The 19,429-nt window shown below is 43.0% G+C and overlaps 1 protein-coding gene across 4 annotated transcripts in view; it reads right to left on the reverse strand.

Moving 5' to 3' along the window:
- Nucleotides 1-4,120: 4,120 nt before the first annotated feature.
- The window catches only part of ACVR2B (activin A receptor type 2B), a 96,257-nt gene continuing 80,948 nt past the window's right edge, over nucleotides 4,121-19,429 (reverse strand). For all 4 annotated transcript variants that reach the window (XM_069083738.1, XM_069083737.1, XM_069083736.1 and 1 more), the window contains 10 exons: nucleotides 19,181-19,388; nucleotides 18,487-18,596; nucleotides 15,100-15,248; nucleotides 14,373-14,516; nucleotides 12,887-13,030; nucleotides 12,318-12,466; nucleotides 9,933-10,047; nucleotides 8,603-8,741; nucleotides 8,231-8,361; nucleotides 4,121-6,357 (listed from right to left, as the gene is read on the reverse strand). In XM_069083738.1, the coding sequence (XP_068939839.1) occupies nucleotides 6,163-6,357; nucleotides 8,231-8,361; nucleotides 8,603-8,741; nucleotides 9,933-10,047; nucleotides 12,318-12,466; nucleotides 12,887-13,030; nucleotides 14,373-14,516; nucleotides 15,100-15,248; nucleotides 18,487-18,596; nucleotides 19,181-19,388 (1,484 nt within the window). In that variant the 3' untranslated portion in view covers nucleotides 4,121-6,162. The remainder of the gene's footprint in view (nucleotides 6,358-8,230; nucleotides 8,362-8,602; nucleotides 8,742-9,932; nucleotides 10,048-12,317; nucleotides 12,467-12,886; nucleotides 13,031-14,372; nucleotides 14,517-15,099; nucleotides 15,249-18,486; nucleotides 18,597-19,180; nucleotides 19,389-19,429) is intronic.

The raw sequence follows: 19,429 nt of genomic DNA on the forward strand, positions 1-19,429 counted from the left end.
TTTTCTTTAATTTCGTTTTCTTTACCTAAAATACTAAGCCATCATATCCCAAAAGGGGGTTTCTATTTTCAGGGCAGATTTATAAGCTTCCCTTTGGTTGTGACAACCATGTCCACCAGTTCATTAAAAAATTCCTGAGCACCCAAATCAAAGGGAAGGTTAAATATTTTAAAACACCAACATAATGTGTCAGTTGATTAAGTGGGCCTGCACTACTGTGCTCATTTTTTCAAAATACTCAAGATCATGACTTAAAATTCTTCTGAACCATCAGCCTGAATACATGACTTTCTAATTTATAAGGACTCGAAACTATCTTTTTGGACATAAAAGAATGTTTATAAACTGTCAAATATACAGCTCTAATTATGTGCTGGCTTAGATGTGACTGGTGTGGTTATGTTCATTAGGATAGCCTTGAGAACAGTCCCTTGCTTAGGAAAAGTAATAATCAACACAGAGCAAATGGAAAAATCATACAAGCAACCTTCATTTCCCTGTCTGTGTGCTAGAAAAAAGTCTGTAGACTAAGTACATGTTTGTACTCATTTCTTAAGACAAGCTTATGACCCATAGATTTCGCAGCATTAAAATGTAACCTGTCTCTTCTTTCTTTCCAAATACTAGTCCTTATGAAAATTTACCCAGCATGCTTAAAAAGCAGGTATTTAAACTGGGTTTATTTTTTATGGACCCTTGTAAAAAAAAACACCTTTTTGGCCCATATTAAATTATAAATAAACTAGTCAAAATGAGAGGTTGGTTATTTGCTTTTCATTTCCAAGACTGAAAACGTAGATAGGTATGCCAATAGGACACTAACAAAAAAATTCTCAGTTGAAAATTTATGCTTTACCAGTAAGTGCTAGCAACACTCAAATCTCATACTGAAAAAAAAAAAACAACAAAACAACATTCAATTACCAATAGGGACAGAGTACAAAACGGGTCTAACTATTTGCAGGCATAGTTCAATTACCCATTTATACTTCTTGGGACAAAGCAATTTCACTCTCATTGGATGAGAGGTTATGAAAAATGCTCTCCAAATGGACCCCTAGGTGTGCTAGGCACTCAGCAAAGGAAGCTCCCCAAGATAAAACAAGTATGTAATCATGGCTCATCATTATTACAGAGAACATCTACTCCAGTAGGACCTTGGTGACCAGGAAAAGAGGATGCCATGGCAGAGTGAGTAATTCTATTAGGTGGTTAATCAATCTGTTTGATCTAATTCAGTAGGCTGATGGAAGAAATGACCAGGATGTTCCATCAGAAGGGTGGAAGACCCATGCCTTATTTAAAAGGGTTTGGGAATGAGGTGGCCTTCTAGCCCTTTTATAATGGTCAGCATTGGGTAACTCCCCTCATTGAGTAATGACACTGAACTCGGTTCTTCTATCAACGTATGGTCATGAGAGAGGAGATGGACAATTTTGCATTTGAGCCGTAGAGCTGTTACAGATTTATTCTTGATGAAAAAAAAGTTGGGAGTCTAGTGCTATTTAACAGGCCACAGGAGTTCAGCCTGGGAATGCCACTAAGGAACAGAGAAACCGAGGACCCCGGGTGGGAATAGGGCTGACATCACAGTAAAACAAGGAGGAAGACCCGATGAGCCAAGGGTGTACCCACACTGGAATCCTCTGTACCAGGGTCTGAGCCAAGTCTTCCTCACACTGGCCTTGGCTTTACATGTCTGGCAACAGTGCCTGAACCCATATTAACACTAGGGTGCACTGGCCTAATGTCTGCTGTTGATGGTGATAATGATTCCGAGTCCTTTTTTAAGGAATCAGTTGAACGCTTATCCACCAAGACTGACATCCCCTGGCAACATTCTCCAACCACAGAGCTGACTGATGAATGCCTCCCTAGGATCTGAGATATAGCACACTGACTGCCATTGATGAGCACTGACCATTCTAGGCAGTGGCTTTCCTTAGTATTGCCTTGCCTTGGGACACCATACTGTACAGTGTCTTAGCTTTTGTCCCCCACTCCACCCCTCAATTCAGGACCTTGATATTTCCACTAGGGCCCTACACTGTAAATCACAAAGAGGCAGGGTGCTTATCTAGGATTGCTGAGCTCTAGGATGCTTCTGTCATATGATCATTAGTGCTAGAAAACCGAGTGTCAGCACATCAGAAATGCTGTCATGAATAGGAGCTTCCCAGGTCAGAATTTCCCCCCAAAGTTCCAACTTCATAATAAGAAGCTGATATAAACTAAAGAACTTTGGCCTGGAAATACTTATTTCTGGAACCACTGAGTTCTCCTGTCCCCTTAACTTATCTCCTGTGCCTCACCTAACCTCTCTCAAAGGAAAATATATCACCGTCACTTTACAATGACATAACCCTCCTTGTAAAGACTAAGTCCAGTCAAGCCAAACAAACCAACAGTCAGTATTTCATGGAGGAAATGCAGATAGGGACTCTGGGTCATAGAGTAGCAACTTGTGGGAAACAGAACACGACTCTTAGGACAAATCACCCAGATACCATTTCCTAGTGCTCCATCTCATGGCCCGGCAGCACTGGGAGGAAATCCAATATTATCTCTTTACCAAACTAATTGTCCAAATCTGGACCAATGTCATTATTGCAAAGAGTGATTTTTGTACCACCAGCCAAATAACATGGCAATGTCAGGTTTGAACCTCTGACAGCACAAGCAAGACCAACAGAAGAACAAGTTGGAGAAGTCCAGGATCGAAGACCGCTTCATCTACCACTAGGGGGTGTCACAACTGCCATCTCCCAAAGGCTCCTTTTTTTAGCAACTGCTGAAACCAACCTTCCTCAATACAGTCAGCAGGGACTGTTTACCAAGGAGACTTGGCACCAGAGGGAGGTTCCACCAATGTTACCTTCAGGGAACTACTCTTCTGATTCAGCCACTGTCAAATGCTATCACCTACAGCATGCTCATGGATTCTGCTGAAACCCACTTATGAAAAGAGAGCTGAAAGCCACCTGCATAAAACTTTAAAGCCAGAGAATACCCGAGGGCCTTATTTGTTCAGTGTTTGATGACAAGGACCTGTAATCTAATAATTCCCTGCAGTAAAAAGAAGCTACATTTTTTTTACGTGTTTTAATTTATCCTTCTGTATGAGAAGGTTGAGATGACTGACATTGAGTAACAGAGAAAGCTAAAAAAAATTATATATGGCACTTTCAATAAATATTTTAAAGCTTTTTAAAGAAATTAGATTCAAAAAAGCAACTGCTGTAAGGCCCATTTTAGCCATTACGAATAATTCTGAATGAAAAAAAAAATCCAAACAACATGGAGATCATAATAGAAAAAAAGACAGTACACCTTCCCTACCACCACCCCCATGTCCTACTCTGAAACAACCTTGACTGGCCCATATTTCAAACCCTTGTAATATCAGAGATGAAGAGGAGGAAAATATTGAAAGGTAGAAGGGAATAAAGTCACACACCCCATGGAACTCCTTAACACAAGAGTTACTGACATACACAAGCCCCTGGGTAGACATATACTCACAGAGCAAATAAAATCCTTGTAACCGGCCCCAAATCAACCACATTAGAAAATCATTCTTCAGTCATGCTACCTTCCTCAAGACATCCCTTTGGGGATCCTGTTTCAGGAGAAGACCATTCATCGTAAATTCAGTGATGCGTGTGTCGTGTTCTACATGCATGTGGACATGGGAGCACAACCAAAAATGCCATGACTTGCAAATGAGTGTGCTGAAGGAAACTATTTAACCACGGCTCCCAGAATATCTTTTTATAGATAGCCTCAAAATCACAATACGTAGGCATTTATAATGACAAATAGGAGAGACATGCATTTATTTGTCCACACGTCTATCTATTTCTATTCTATCTCCCCTGGTGATTTCTCATAAGAAGTGTCATTTAAAGTGAAATCCCTTGTTGAAATACACACAATTAGTAGGTCCAAGAGCTACATATTTTTAGTATGAGGGAAAATGGGGTTAGTCTTCTTTCTGATAATCAAGGCATGAAGAAAATGCCAAAGTGATTTTTTTTAAAGGAAGCTACTTTTCACTGTATGTCAGTTCTAATGCAATAAAAATCACTTCCCCATTCTGCACACTCAAACTCTCCATCCCTTAAGATAAAAAGATGTACTGTCTTTTAATAAAACGGACCAAAGAAACAAAGAATGGAAACAGCATTCACAAATAAAGAGTGACTAATGCCCAGGGATCCCTTAAGCAGGCAATCATTCTACAGCCGGACACAGTTATTTACAATGGGTCGTTACCAAACAAACAAAAAAAAAATGGTAGCACTTCCTAAAAGATTTTGGAACTTTTTTTCTATTTTTTTCTTTTTTTAAAACTCCCTTGTCATAAAAGCCAACATACATTAAAATATACTTACTACAAGACAACACAACAAAATATATAATAAAACTCATACAAGTAGAAAATTCTGAGGTATTTCTGGTTTGAGGTGGTCTGTGGTCGTGAAGTTTTAATTTTTTTTTCTTTTCAGTTTAAACCTCGGAAGCCACATAGCGTGTGTGTGTGTGTGTGTGTTTGTGTGTATGCATGTGTGTTTTAAAACATTGCATGTTTTGCAAATTAAAAAATATTTAAATGTTGAATCAGCAGCATTAGGAACATTCACTGACTAGAGCAAATTTATGGCATAATAGAATAACGGTATTTAAGATATGCACCACTTTAAGACAAAGTTTCATCACAGAGTTTAGAGAAAGCCACGTCAACAAGCCACTTGAAAAAAAAGATGTTAAAAATCATCATGGTGGCTGCTTTTCAGTCATCCGCTCTCCCCCCACATACCAAGCTGTTGTCATCCTGATGTTTCCTGGGTGCTGAAGTACTGTTGCCGGCCTTGGCCAAAAGCCCAGGTTATTCTCCCTCCCTCCAGATAAAAATCTCTCCTTAAAGAGCTAGAAATTTTATTGTATTCCTTTTAATGGTCTTAAGTAATTGTTCAGGCTGTGCCATTATTCAACCTTGTAGGGTTATTCCTTGAACTGCTCCAGGAGGAAGCAAGGTTCCTTCAATTTATCCACCTTAGGGAAAAACACTGAACTAAAAACAGGATTTTTCTAAAAAAAAAAAAAAGAATACCATATTTGGTTACTAACTATTCATGATTATTTCTTTTAGGGAAGAAAAAAAGTTCAATTTCTCAAATGAGAGTGAATTTTATCTAGAAGTTGTTTGGGTTGGAGGGAGGAGAGAAATCCGTTTTCATTTTCCTTCCCATCCCCATCTTCTATCCAAGTCTAAGACAATGGAAGAAGTAAGAAGTAACGTTGCCTGTGTACTCAAAGAACAGCTGAGGCTTCCTGAAGTGCTTTCTCCAAATTCTGTGTCTGCTATTAATGCTCTGTGTCCAAAATGTCCTTCCCCTCATTCACTGATTACCTGAGAAGTAGCTCCATAACAAATGATGTTTCTCCAAATGCTGCAAAGTCCAACGCTGCCCCCTTCCTTACCCCACCCCCAGCACCAACCTCCTCCTTTCAACCCCCATATCCCAGGAGTTAAGATCCTCTTCCTGGTTTTTCCTCCATTACAATGACACCCGTTAGATCCGTAAAAGACACATCTGCTGTTTTTGAAGCTGTCTAAAAAAGGGGAAAACAATTTTTTTAAGGGGGTGGGGGATTGTGGAAGGGTGGACTGGGGAAGGAACACCTCTTTTTGAGAAAGGTGTCTTTTGTAACAGTCTTGTAAAGTTTCCTCGAAAGTTTGCAGCATTACGTTTCCTAAGATGGGAGATGGGTTTCTTTGTGTCACAGATGTTCTGCGGAGAAAACAGACCAACAAAGAAAAACCTAAAAAACTGAATCACAAACGGAAAACGAGGTTGTTGAGGTTCTGCGGCACGGACACCGTTTCTGCATTCATGAGTCGGGACCTGAATGCTTGCTGAGATGTCCATTGTTTTCAATACAGTAGAACAATATGCTGGTAAAAATTGATCCAATCAAAAAATAACAATAATAATAATAATAATTATAATAATAATAATAAAAAGGTCAAGATAAAATAGCAGCTGCATTCATGTGTTCGTTGGTTTTATGGTTCTTTTTTGTTTTTTTTTTTTGTTGTTTTTAACTTTTTTCTTCTTCAAATTCACTGAGTCTGGAAAGACAGATAGGACCCAGGACTTATATACTCGACTCTTTGGGGGGTAAGTCCACATTGGTGACAGATGTCACAAGGGAGACGAGGCAGTCCGAGGTAGTGCCATTGACGGATTTGCGGATCAAGGACACACGTTCCTCCACGCAGCCTGCAGAGAGTCTGGCCTCAGCATCATGGTCCCAGCATTCCTCAATCGTCACACAAAGCTGTGCCAATCCCTGTGTGGCAAGAAAAGGAGAAGGAAAAAAAAAGAGAGAAATGAACTTCACTGGGAATGCCTCAAAAAAGTCTTGTCTATCAGTACAAAGTCAACTCTTGATGACCCACTTGCTAGATTACTTATAAGCACAAGAATGACTAAACCCAATGCCTTCTTTCCTTTATTCCTAGAATCAGTTAATGTGGGCTCAGGAAATAGCTTGGGAGAAATAAGATTAGAAAGAGAAATGAGACAAAAATAATAATAACACCATCACCCCAGAACCTAACAGAAGTTATTTTGGCATTATCTGTGCCACTTTTTTCCCTTTTCTCTGTATCTTCAGAACTTAGCACAGCTCCTGGCATACAGTACACACTTAATGAATGAATGTTGACTGATTGGCAATTTCCCCCTGCCTAGATAACTAAAAACTTGTTGGATTTGACAATGAAAAAGTAAGAGAATCTAGACTGTTTCCAGAAACAGAAATGATGGGAAAGAAAGAGGAGAGGATAAATGGCCAGAGACAGCCTAGGGAGGAACCAAGTCATAGACCCCAGTCATCCTTCTACTCTGTCCACCTTTCTAGATGGGTCTAGTCACACACCTTTCTCCCCAGATTCCAATGGAACATTCATCAAATCTCAGGTCTAGAAGGAAACTCCAGGCCTAAATCTGTATCTGTATAAGAAGGCCCTCTATAACACCACAGACTTTCACTTGAAAACCTCCACAGGTTGTAGACCTACCACTCACTATCTCCTCAACAAACTGGCCCACTCCACTTTTGAGCAATGTTAATCTTGGGGAGTCTTTCCTTACATTGATCTAAAAGCTGCCCCTTTGAGGAACTATCCACAATGCCTTTCATCACTCCTAGTTCCACACTTTGGGGCCAAGCAGAACAAATCAGATCCCTTTTCCTCATGGCAATCCTTCAAATACCTAAAGACAGCTGTCATGTACCTTTGTTCCCACTCACAATTTTTTCTTCTCCAGGTTAAGCAGTTTCATTGCCTATAAACAATTCTCATATGGCACAGTTCTCAACTGCCTTATCATCTCAATCATCTTACTCTAGGCTCTCTTCCACTTGTTAAAGAAAAGAAACAGTAAGGAGAGGTAAGGTAGGTATGTGCGAGTGAGTGAACAGAAGAAAACATGCATGAAACACAGGAACCATCTTCTCATCTCTCTCTCTTTCTCTCTCTCTCTCTCCCCCTCCCCGTTACTGTGTCTGTCTGTCCCTCTCACAAACACACACAGAGGGGAGAGACCCCACTGAGCTAAGAGATAAATACAAAAGACCAACACGATCTTGGCTAAGCAAAAGTCAAATACATTCTTTCCATGGACTTGATAAGTTTAGAAGGCCCAGAAAGAAGCCCGAATCAATGTTTAGAAAGTAATCAGTTTTCAAAAAACTTGTTCCCAACTCATCTATAATTGATTCTGCCTCCTTAGGACAGAGTGGAAAGAACACTAGATTTGGCATTGGGGGAGCTGGGTTCAAATTCTAGCTCTGCCATTAACTTCCTGTGTAACCACTGTCACATTCACTTGTCCTATGGGCCTCAGTTTCTTCACCAGTTAGTGTGGGGTTGAAGTAACAGATCTTTCAGGTCTCCCAGCTCTAGATGCTATGAATATAGTTTAGAAAATCACTAATTTTAATAATCAGAAGACTTCTTACTATAAAGTCACTCATTTTTATCCTCTCCTTGGTTAGAAACAACTCAATGCTGTTTATCCCTACCCTGATGAAATAAGACAAACCTTTAGGGTCAATGCACAGGAATTCACAAAACAGACACCTCTCTTCTCCCCATATCTGGGTGTGGACTATACGGTTAGGGAGCAAGAGGGAAGAAAAAGGAATCGCCACCTACAGGATGCTTCAACCAGTGATCCTTGAAGGCAGGACGCATCTTCTTATGCACGACCACCTCCTGCAGGTCTTCCAAGGATGGATGTTGACCAATCTCCTCCTCGAAAGGTAACATGTACTCATCCACAGGCCCTGCACAAAGTAGGTAACAGAAGCAAGATCATGGATCAAGCCTAGAGAGGACACCAGCGCCCACCAATCCTACCTTAGCTGCCACTGTCACCACAGCCACTGGCAGAACAACATAAGATTGAAAACTAAGATGGCATGACATTGTACTGGGTACCAAACAAGGCCCACAGTGTGTAGAGCAGACATGGTCCTTGGATGCAGGGTGCTCCAAGCTCCCACCCACAGGCCCTCAGACACTCACCATCTACAGCTGTGCACCTGGACACCAGCTCCCATAGTACCAGCCCCATTGCATACATATCAATCCTCAAGAAAGCGTCTCTCTGGAAGTTGATTGCTCCCTCCAGCACCTCAGGGGCCATATACCGCCTGGTTCCTACCTACAATAGACAGACCACAAAAGCAGGGAGTGAGAGGGGAAGAAGGAGACTCAGGATGAATAGCAAGTGACCTAGCAGGCTAAACAATGGCTGTATTGTCAGAATATCTTGGGTTCCAATCCCATTTGTCACCTGACTATCTAGGTAGGAATGAACAAGTCATTTTGCATATCTGTAAAATGAGAAAGTTGGGACTCAATGACATCTACAGTCTCTTCTAGCTATAAGGGTCTATGATTCACATAAGTAGAATGAGTCGCCATTATTCACAGGATCTATGACCATAAGGAATGGCACTTCTCACATTAAAAATGGTGCAATGAGACAAGGTAATCCAAACACCAAGAATAATTCAAAAATGCAACTTGGCTTTGGGATATGTAATGTGTTTTATTTGCTGAGGGAGCAGAAATGATCTGTTTAATTTTATTTTTTCTTGGGCTACTAGGTAAATTTATATTTTCTGCCTATTCTTCCTCTGCCTCAGTCTGAATTCACCAGTTGTTTGATCCATAAGAAGATTGGTATTGGGACGGGCCCCCCACACGCTCCCTAATTTTTTTTAACTGCTGCCCTAGGCACTGTGTATTTTGGTGCCTATCTCCCACTGAATTTTCTTACTCTAGAGCAATATGAAAGCCAAAGTGCCTTGGACAAAATAAAGAGTCAGCTTTAAGTGTGGTAGGTATTAATATGATTTAGGAAAAAGCTGCACAGATAAGAATTAGTCATGCCTCAGACCTGGCTTGCTAGAATATACCCTTTGCCCAAGGTCCAGTCCCCAGGTATTCTTCACAAAAGGGAAGAGAAACAGAGAGAGACACAGAGAGAAAGAGAGTGACAGAGACAGACACAGAGACAGACAGACTGACAAACGGAGACAGAGATCAGTATTTGAGCTTACTAGGGTCAAATTATAATTAGCTTTCAATTACCCATGCAACTAGTGTCCAGGAGAGTCACATAATTGCAAAGTCATTAGTATCTGATTTCAGAATCTATTATATGATTTTCACCCAGCAGAGATTGTCTTCTCAATAATATCTGGTCCAGGCAGGTGTTAATGTTGGTTTCTAGACCAAGGGAACGATGGTTGGCAGGAAGAGGCATTGAAATTTGGCATCGAAAGCTAATTGTGAGCCTGAGCCTCACACAAAATGGCCCTTGTCCCTGGCCTTCTTCCCTTCTCACCTGGCCGTGGGTGTCCCCTGGAGGCTTTCCTGGTTCAAACCGCACAGCCAGTCCAAAGTCAGCCAGAACAGCTGTGAGGTCGCTCTTCAGTAAGACATTCTTGCTCTTGAAATCTCTGAAGGAGTCAAAACAAAAGCTAAGTTGAGACCTCAGAAGTGGCACCCTGAACACCTTGAGCTGCTCCTCTCTCTCTCTCTCTCTCTCTCTCTTTTTTTAGGACTGACTTGCAACACAGGCCTCATGAGAATTCCATGTAGGTGCTTGGCCTGAACTAGGCAGATGACTCCCAAGTCTTCATCTTTAGCCCTCATAGCTCATTCTAGAGCTTTCCTGGGGCCTCCTTGCCATGCAATATCCAACCACCCCTGTGCCCCTCACTGTCTATAATATCCCTTCTATAAGGCTTATCCACTTCTCTCATTGGTGAGCTCCTCCCAGAGCCTCTCATTTTGTGGAAGGTCCAGCCCAGACTTCATTCCCTTTCTGGTCCTGTTCCTGACTCTCCCACTTTCAAACTATGTTTGTCACATCCTGAAACTTCCCCCAACACCTGAAGTCTTCTCTATGCTTAATAAATGCTTGTTGATTGACTGACATAAGACAAAAAAATCCCAAGAAGTGATTAAAGGAAGAAATGTCTATTTAGTTTCAAATTGTATATCACATCACCACATTCAGCTAAAACTGAATTCCCACAAGCACATAACTACTAAGGGGCTAGAGATATGTGGCCCAGGGTTAACATTTTTTTAAAAAAAAATCTACTAAGAAGAAAAAATGAGAGTACCTGAAAGTTGACTGCATTATTATTGCAGTCTAGACATACAGATCAGCCCCAAATGCTAAATCTCCCCTCTCCTGTCCTCCCAACCACATGCCTTCATTCAATACTCCCAAGTACTGAACAATAGATACAAAACTTATATGGGGATCATTTCTTTAGCTGGGTGAAGGTCAAAGGTGCTAGAAGTCCACAGAAGGTACTTCTCCCCCTGAATCAATACATAACATAAGACCCTTCTCCTTCATGGTGGGGCAATTATGTCACAGACATGATTTTGGTGATCACTGAGACCTAGACAGAGGAAATTTACTTTCTAAGGTCATACAATGAGCTAGTTTCAAACCCACAACCTGGGAGTTCAAACTCAGCATTCTTACTATGTCTGAGGATGATTAACAGATAAGTAAAATTAAGATAATAACAGTATAATAAATACTGAGTTGTCCTTGTGATCTGGTGGGAGGCAGGAGATCTGGCAGTCCTTTTCTTAACTTCTATGACCATGAGCAAATATCAAACCTCAATTTCCTCACCTGTAAAATGAGCCAGATGGTCTAGTTCAGTGGTCCTTAACCTAGAACCCATAAGTTTCATGGGTTCTGTGAATTTGGAAAGAAAAAAAGTGCATCTTTCTTTTTCAAGTAACATCTAACTAATATTTAGCATTTCCTCCAATATTTAAAAACATCATTCTGAGATATGGTCCACAGGCTTCACCAGTCTGCTAAGGATCCATGATACCTCCCCCCCCCAAAAAAAAAAGAGTTAACACTTGGTCTATATGATTCCTAAGGTCCTTTCAAAACTAAAATTCTGTTAAGTTTTATGTCCATATTATGAGTATATTAAGCATGCATGCCTGTGTGTACACGGCTTTTCATGTAAAGTCCACTGCTTAATACACAGGTTTAGGAACAGGTAGAGTATGAAACCAAAGTTCCGGACACTTAAAAAGTTCTCTTTGAACACGCATGAAAGTGGTAAATTCAATCCTTCAGATCTCCTGACCTCTAACTTCATCATATTCCTTTTCCCCTCCTTCCCCTGCCTGACTCCCACCAAAGTCCAGAAGCCACCCAGAGTTGGGAAGAGGTAAACGAGCAAAAGGAGAAAATTCCTCACTAGTACTTCCTTCTTCACCTTTTCCCTATCCCCCAACACAAATACAGAACCCGAAATAAAGGCCACCCACTGAAAGAAAAAAAAGCCCTAGACCTGCATATGGGCTAATCATTTAAAAACAGCATGTGAAGCCAAGCTGCCACTAGGGGGCACTTGCAGCTATTGCCACGCTCAGAAAGTCAGGCCAGAGCAGAGGCTGGGAGGGACCAGACCTGACATCCTTGTCTTTCGAAGTCAGCAGCAGCAGTGAGAGAAGGCTCTGCTGAAGTTAGCTTCATCCTTGTCCTGTGCAATCAGCCCCCCAGGACTTCCTGGAGTGCTAGTTACATCTCTCGAGTCTAGTCAGAAAGCATGTCAATAGTGCACGCCCTTGGGGTCCATCTGTGGCCAGTGCCAGCTTGTCCAGGTCCTCTTCCAGTCCCCCATCTTCTCTCAAACCTAGTGTCTTACCCTACGCCTCCCCTGGCCCCTCTGCATACCTGTGGGCAATGGCTGGCTTGTGCCCCTCTCCTCGGCACCAGGGCACATCCTCATGCAGGTAGGACAGGCCTCGGGACATGGTCTCTGCTACATGACACAGTTCATTCCAAGTGACAATGTTCCCTTTTAAGTAATCTGTGAGAGAACCCTGGAAGAGAGAGCACAGTGAGGACAGTGAGGGTTCAGATACCTGGAAGGGTAGCACACCTCTAGAAAATCCAAACCCGCAAAAAGGGCTCAGACTCAACTTTGTCCTGGAGACTCTGACCCGGACCAGGCCCAGGGGGTCACCTTGTCCCAGAAGCCCAGGGGGCAGGGGAGGACAGAGGTTACTTGTCCTCTTAGGGGAGGGGGGAGAGGTGTCAGCATCCCCTTGTCCTGGAGGCTGTGACTGGGTACCAGGCCCAGGGGATCACCTTGTCCCAGAAGCCCAGGGGGCAGGGGAGAGGGAAGGGGTGTCAGCATCACCTTGTCCTGGAGGCTATGACTGGGGACCAGGCCCAGGGGGTCACCTTGTCCCAAACAGATGCCCAGGGGGCAGGGGAGGGGGAAGGGGTGTCAGCATCACCTTGTCATGGAAGGCCGTGATGAGCCATAGCTCCACTTCCAGGTTGGACCCTCTCTTTTCTGCAGCAATGAACTGGAGCAGGTTTTCATGTTTCATGCCTGGAGTGCTGAAGATGTCCCGTTCACTCTGCCAGGACTGTTTGTCCTGAGGGACAGAGAATACTCAGTTCTGAGGCCTCTGATGGTGATTTAGTCATCCCAGCCCCCAGATTCTTCCAGTCCCTCAACAAGCACACATTAATGATAAGCACTGATGAGGCGGAAGGCATTTGGGATATAAAGGAAGGCAAAACATGTAAATGATTAGGAACACGGGTAATCTAAAAGGGGAAACTATTACAGCTGGGAGGATCGATCCTTCGCTGTCTCCACACAAGGAAGCATTCTCTTGTGGGAGCTCATCTGGGAGAAAGGCAGGAATGCCACAACTCTGCAGACTCTGCTGCTCTACCATTCTCATGCTGGGACTCTGAGAATCTTCAACACCTCCATCTATTGGTTCCTAAAATACAGTCAGAGGGATCCCTGATACAAGCTTGAGATTCCCCCAGAGCTACAGCTCTTCTTCTTTTAACTGCTAAACTTTTGGAGGCATTGATACTCTAATGTGATCAATGCCCACCTGCGGTCTGGCTTCTAACCTCACCATTCACTGAAACAAATTTCTCCAAGGTTAACCAGGGTCTCAACTGTCAAGTCTAAATGCCTTTCCTTGATGCTTACCTTCCTTAATTTTTGTGCATCAATGAACGCCACCTCCTCTTTTTGGATAGTCTCTCCCTTCTTGGCTTCCATGACGCTGCCCTCTCCTAGAGTTTTCCTCCTAGCAGTCTGACTTTTCTTCCTCAGGCTCCTCCTGAGGCCTCACCACAACACTCCTACATCCCTAACTGAGTAAGCTCCAAGATTCTGCCCTCCGCCTCCTCTTCCTCCCTTTCTTGCTTTATTCATTCTTCTCATAGCTTTAACCACTTTAATGTGGCTGAATCCCAAAGTCTTCCTAGAGCTGCAGTCCTTTGTCTCCATTTATCTCCATTTCCCTAAGTGTTGCACTAGCACCTCAACCCCAACATACCCCCAATTGAATCCATCACCCTTCCCTTTATCCTAGCATGTTCATTCCTCTAACTTTGCTATTTCTGTTAAAGGTGCCTTTTCTTAGTCATCCAGGTCTCAAACCTCAGTCACCTAATCCTTCCCTTTCTATCACCCACTATGTTCTATCTCCATTTTTTCTCACACCTATTGCCTCTTACACACACACACACCCAACCATCCTAGTTCAGACCGATATCATACCTCATATGGAATGGGAGGAAGGGAATGAGGGGAAAGGAATTAAGCATTTATATTGTACCTACTATGTGCCAGACCCTGTGCTATACTTTACTTTTACAATTATTATCTCATTTGATCACCATTAACACCTAGAACTATTGTCAGTATCTGCATAGAAATAAAATACATAAAACCAGATTTGTTGTTACCTGTAATGGAAAAATCTTCACTGCGACATAGTCATTCATAAGCTGAGCCTTCCAGACACAGCCAAAGCGTCCCCGGGCCTTGATCTCCAGCAGTTGCAATGGCTTCAGGCCAACAAGTGGTGAAGGAGGTGGCGGACCCGGGTCCTAAGACAACAAAGGGATTAACAGAAAAGAGCTCAGAAGGAGCCCAGAACCACAGAACATGTCTTTCCGTGTTCTATCAAGGTTAATGACAAGCCAAGGCCCTGGGAAGGATGGCTAAGGGTTCTTGACATGGCTACTGTTACCCAGCAAAAGGTATACAAAGCCTCAGAGAGGAACAGCAGCGTTCGTATCTGGACTCCACCCTCCAGCTCTCATATCCTACCATATAAACCTAGGCAGGTTACTTAGTGCTTCCATTTTCTTTCTACAAAACAGTGAGAATTTCTCTGGCTCATGGACCTTGACAATAGGCTATCTTGGAGACCCAGGAGGGGAACAGGTGGGAAGGGCTCAAGCAAAGGACAATGAAGTGAGATCTTCTTTTCGTTGTCCTCTAGGTAAGAAACACGGGTATCCATAAATACGAAAGAGGTATGGGCACAGGAAAGCAGGACCTCCTCTCTTTGGGAAAGCCCCTTCCCTGAAAGGGGAAGAAACTCAGTATGTCCTCTCTTGCAAGGCTAGATGCCGCCATTCATCCCCTCTCTCCCCAGGTCTCTATTTCTTTAATTCCCCTGAGTACCTCATTGACATCCACATGACCGTAGGGTGGCTTTCGGTGCCTGTACATCCAGAATGCAATGACAATCGCCAGAGAGAGACCCCCAATAGGCAGTAAGGCATATGCAAGCACTGTGAGCAGAGGGACAGTCGAGGGTGGCTCATAGGTAACTGCAGAGAGATGAAACGGTTTTGTTCGCACACTGAAGCAGCTGCCCCCTTCACACCCACGGCACCGTCATGTTTCCCGGTTCAGCCTTCACAGTTCCATCTTGCTAGTCTTTTCTTTGAGACCACAGAGGCTAACAAAAAGCTAGATGCCTCACTAACTATCCCTCAACTCAGAGAAAGCACTTGCAGAATGGTCTGACATGCCCCACGCCAAGCCTCTCATGCCAGGCCCAGAGCGGAAAACACATGCTACAGGCTGACTCCCAGGTGTCCATCAGACGTATCTAGGTATAGATGGCTATATTGGAATATAGAAATTTACAGAAATGCCATATACACATATTTATTCTTATAAAAATTATATGGGGATGTATATCAATAAATCAGTCCATAAACATTTATTAAGCTAAGTGCTAGGGATACAAAAAGGAGTTTACAATCTAAAAGGTGAGGTAACAGCCAAACAAATCTATACACAACATGCTGCATACAGAATAAGGAAGAAATAATAACAACAGGGAAAGCACCGGAATGAAGAGGGCTTAGGGAAGGAAGGCCCCCAACAGAATGAGGGAGTTTATTTATACATCTGTACATGTATGAGTGGCAAAAGTGGTCAAGGCGCTGAAGAGAAAGGCCTGCCTTTGACACGACCTGCCTGACAGCACATGGGTTAGTTTCTCTGGGCCTCAGTGTCCTCATCCAAAAAAATGGGGTAATGTCTGCACTACCAACCTCACAGACTTGGTGGGAGGAAAAGTATTTTATAAACCTTAAAATATTAGAAGAATGAGATCATGATGATGATGTGTGATTATAAACATCCACGACACAGTATAGCAGAGTGGATTAAAAGCAGTTCTCACAGTCAGAAAGACCCAAGTTCAAGTCTGATCCCTGATACTCACTGGTTCCAAAGCTTTGAGAGAGTCACAAGCTCTCTGCGGGGAGTCCCCAAGGGACTCCCTAAGACTCTCAAATTGCAGAGAAGATTCTGATTTCTATCGGGTGACCAAGTTTCTCACCAGGAGCTCCCTATACTGATGAAATCAGAGGTCCCATTTTTTTTAAGTAAATAAACACCTACATTTTACACTGAGGATATGAATGTCATGTCTATGAACAAATCTCAAGCAGCTCCATGACATGGTTAAGAGACATATTTAAACACTTAACACTTTGGAAACTGGAGACTTGAGACAATGAGGTGATTTTCCAGTCCTCCCTTTGCCCCCTTAAAAAAATAAGGCATCATGAGACTTGGAGGTTTAAGATCAGAAAATAAAATCTTTAAAACACAGCCAACTCTATTTTTAGAGGTGAGGGAGGGAGAAGAGCTCAATGGTCATTTAACTCCAAATGGAAAAGAATGATTTCTTTCTTCCCTAGCCAATATCACCATACTATCTTCACTGCTGTTGGGGAAAACTCTCCTTTCTTCCATTTAGTTAGTCTTTATTAGGCCCCATTGTGAGCTATACTGAAAATGAGAGGAGACAATCTGGCGAAAAGATCACAGAGTTAGAGGACTTGAATTCAAATTCTGCCTCTATTTCTTATTCCCGTGTGATTTTTTTTGAGGCAATTGGGTTAAGTGACTTGCCCAGGGTCATACAACTTGTAAGTGTCTGGGGCCAAATTTGAACTCAGATCCTCCTGATTCTATCCACTGCTGCCCCATCACTGTGTGATCTTGAGCAAATCACTTAATCACCTTGGGCCTCAGTTTTCTCATTCATAAAATGATGATACTAGTCTTGAGGTTGTCCAAGGTCTCTCACACCCCAGATCTACGATTCTATGACCTCTAAGTTTAGTCAGGTGGGTCCAGTGTTTGCCAAGGGTGCTACCCTTGAGACATCCCCAGCTTGGTGGTGTCTATCTAGACTTTGTTCTGTGCTGGCATAGGCTTTGAGAACCTTATAATCATGCCTATGATTTGAGTCCTTAGCAATGAGACTTCAGTGGAGGCTTTCAAAACAATCTCCCCTTCAGTTTTCTTCTTGACAACATATGTAACTGTGCCTGTCTGCCCTGATTTACAATACCCACCCTCCCAAATAAGCCAAAAATCTCCATTTTCTAAGCCTCAGTTGACATCCCTACCATGTCAAAGGACGCTTAAGAAACTGAACCCATACCCTGTTCTTGCTTGATCATATTTGTTATAAGAAAGGATTTTATTTTTACTTGGGGGGAGGGGGCATTAAAAAGGGGTACTGACAGCAATGCCAAGAAAAGAAAAAAGAATCAATTAACATTTTTAAGATATACTTAAAAGGGGCAGCTAGGTGGTGAAGTGAATAGAGCACCAGCCCTAGAGTCAGGAGGACCTGAGTTCAAAGCTGACCTCAGACACTTAACACTTTCTAGCTGTGTGACCTTGGGCAAGTCACTTAACCCTAACTGCCCTGCCTTCCCCACTCCAAAAAGCCCCCCCAAAAAAGATACACAGAAGGGGGTGGAAAAGGGGACCACAGACAAGCAAGGCAATATTTAAACATAACAAACATTTAAAAGTAAACAAGCTGTATGTAAGAGACTATTACATCTGTTAAGCAGAGCTTTGGGTTCACATATAATCCTATTTTTCTATTCACTGTATATGGAAATATCTGTGTTTACTGATGTTTACCAATTTTATAAAACAAGTGAATTGTTTTAAAAAACTGAATCCACATGAAAACTTTCTCTTTGTTAATACGTTGTTTTTAAATTAAACTGTCAGTTTCCTGAGGGCAGAGAAGACACCATTATCATCTATTCTTGTAATGCCCTCACATGCCCCAAAATAAAATTTTTCCCTGAGCCAAGTCTAGTCATGCAGCAGCATGCAGCAGCTCAGAAGTTAAGTGTGAAATGAAAGTCGCTACTGATGATGGAGCTGACCATCAAAGCAATAGGAGTCCTGCAGAATAATGAGACAGCATGGAACCTGGGGGAAGGAGGGACAGCATGTATTACAGAGTGTAATACTCGAAATGAAAATGCCCTAGGCTCAAAATCTTAGTTTCTACGGGCAAGCCACAACCTGTGAGACTCCTCAGTTTCCTCATCTGTAAAATGGGAAGAATAACAATCCCTGTAGAACCAACCTCACGGGGCTATAGTGGAATTAAAATGGGATAAAGCACAGAAAGTGCTCACAGATGTTAAAGCACTGTGTAAATCTGAGTTACCGCTGTTTTGTGCCCCTCCCCCCCCAGCCCGGTGGGCTTCCAGAGCCAGCTTCCCTCACCTTCAGGGTTGGTGACTTCAGGTAAGTGCGTGAACTTTTCATTGCAGAAGTTCCCCTCACAGCAACAAAAGAAGACCTGTGGGTTTTCTTCGGTGGCCACACATTCCTGCCTGTGATGACAGAGCAAGGCAGAGAAGCTTCATACATCATCAGAGCCATCTAGACTTTCCTCCAGGAGTCCATTAGACTCCAAGCACTTCCCCTCGACCCCTGGGGGGTGGAGGGAGGGGGAAGCCGAGAAGATGAAGGCCTGCCCCACACAGAGTGTTAATTCCCAAGTGTTTACTTCCACTTCACAGTTGGAAGAGAAGTAGCCCTTGAGAGCCACTTTGCTGATGGCTAGGCATCAAAATTATACTTGGAAACAGTGACAAATAATACTTCATGATTTTAAGGAAAACAAATTTCAAGCTTTCAAGGAGACTACGGGAATATTCCCAACATGGGGTTTCTATAGTTTGGTAGGGGAGAACCCAGGTGATCCTTCCAAAGATGCCCTACTTCCTGATCCCCTCACCCTCCTGCCAAGCATGGGCAGTTAGTCACAGACACACAGTTTGGACCGTCATGCCTGTCCCCCTGATCGCCAAGACATACTCAAAAACACAGATGGCTCTCTGACCAAGAGAACCCCATCTGGCTGAAGGATTGGGGACTGGCCTGGGGGGAAATCTCAGAGGTGGGTGAGTAGTACCTATCATAGCAATTGAAGTCATCTAGCCAGCAACCCTTCTTCACAAGCTCAATGGTGCCAGAGCTATTCCTCCAGGAGGCGTAGCAATGGAGGCGCTTGTCCTTCTCCCCCTCACAACGTTCCAGACCACTCTGGTTTGTCTTTTCCAGTTCCCAGTTGGCATTGTAGTAGATGCATTCCCTGGTCTCAACCTCCCCACGCCCTGGGCCTGCAGGGAAAGAACAAACAAGAAAAGGCAGGGAAGGTGAG

Source organism: Petaurus breviceps, unplaced genomic scaffold (genome assembly GCF_028583685.1).
Source record: "Petaurus breviceps papuanus isolate PSGF00001 unplaced genomic scaffold, PetGlider_PUasm1.0 174, whole genome shotgun sequence".
In the NCBI taxonomy this organism is placed as follows: Eukaryota; Metazoa; Chordata; class Mammalia; order Diprotodontia; family Petauridae; genus Petaurus; species Petaurus breviceps.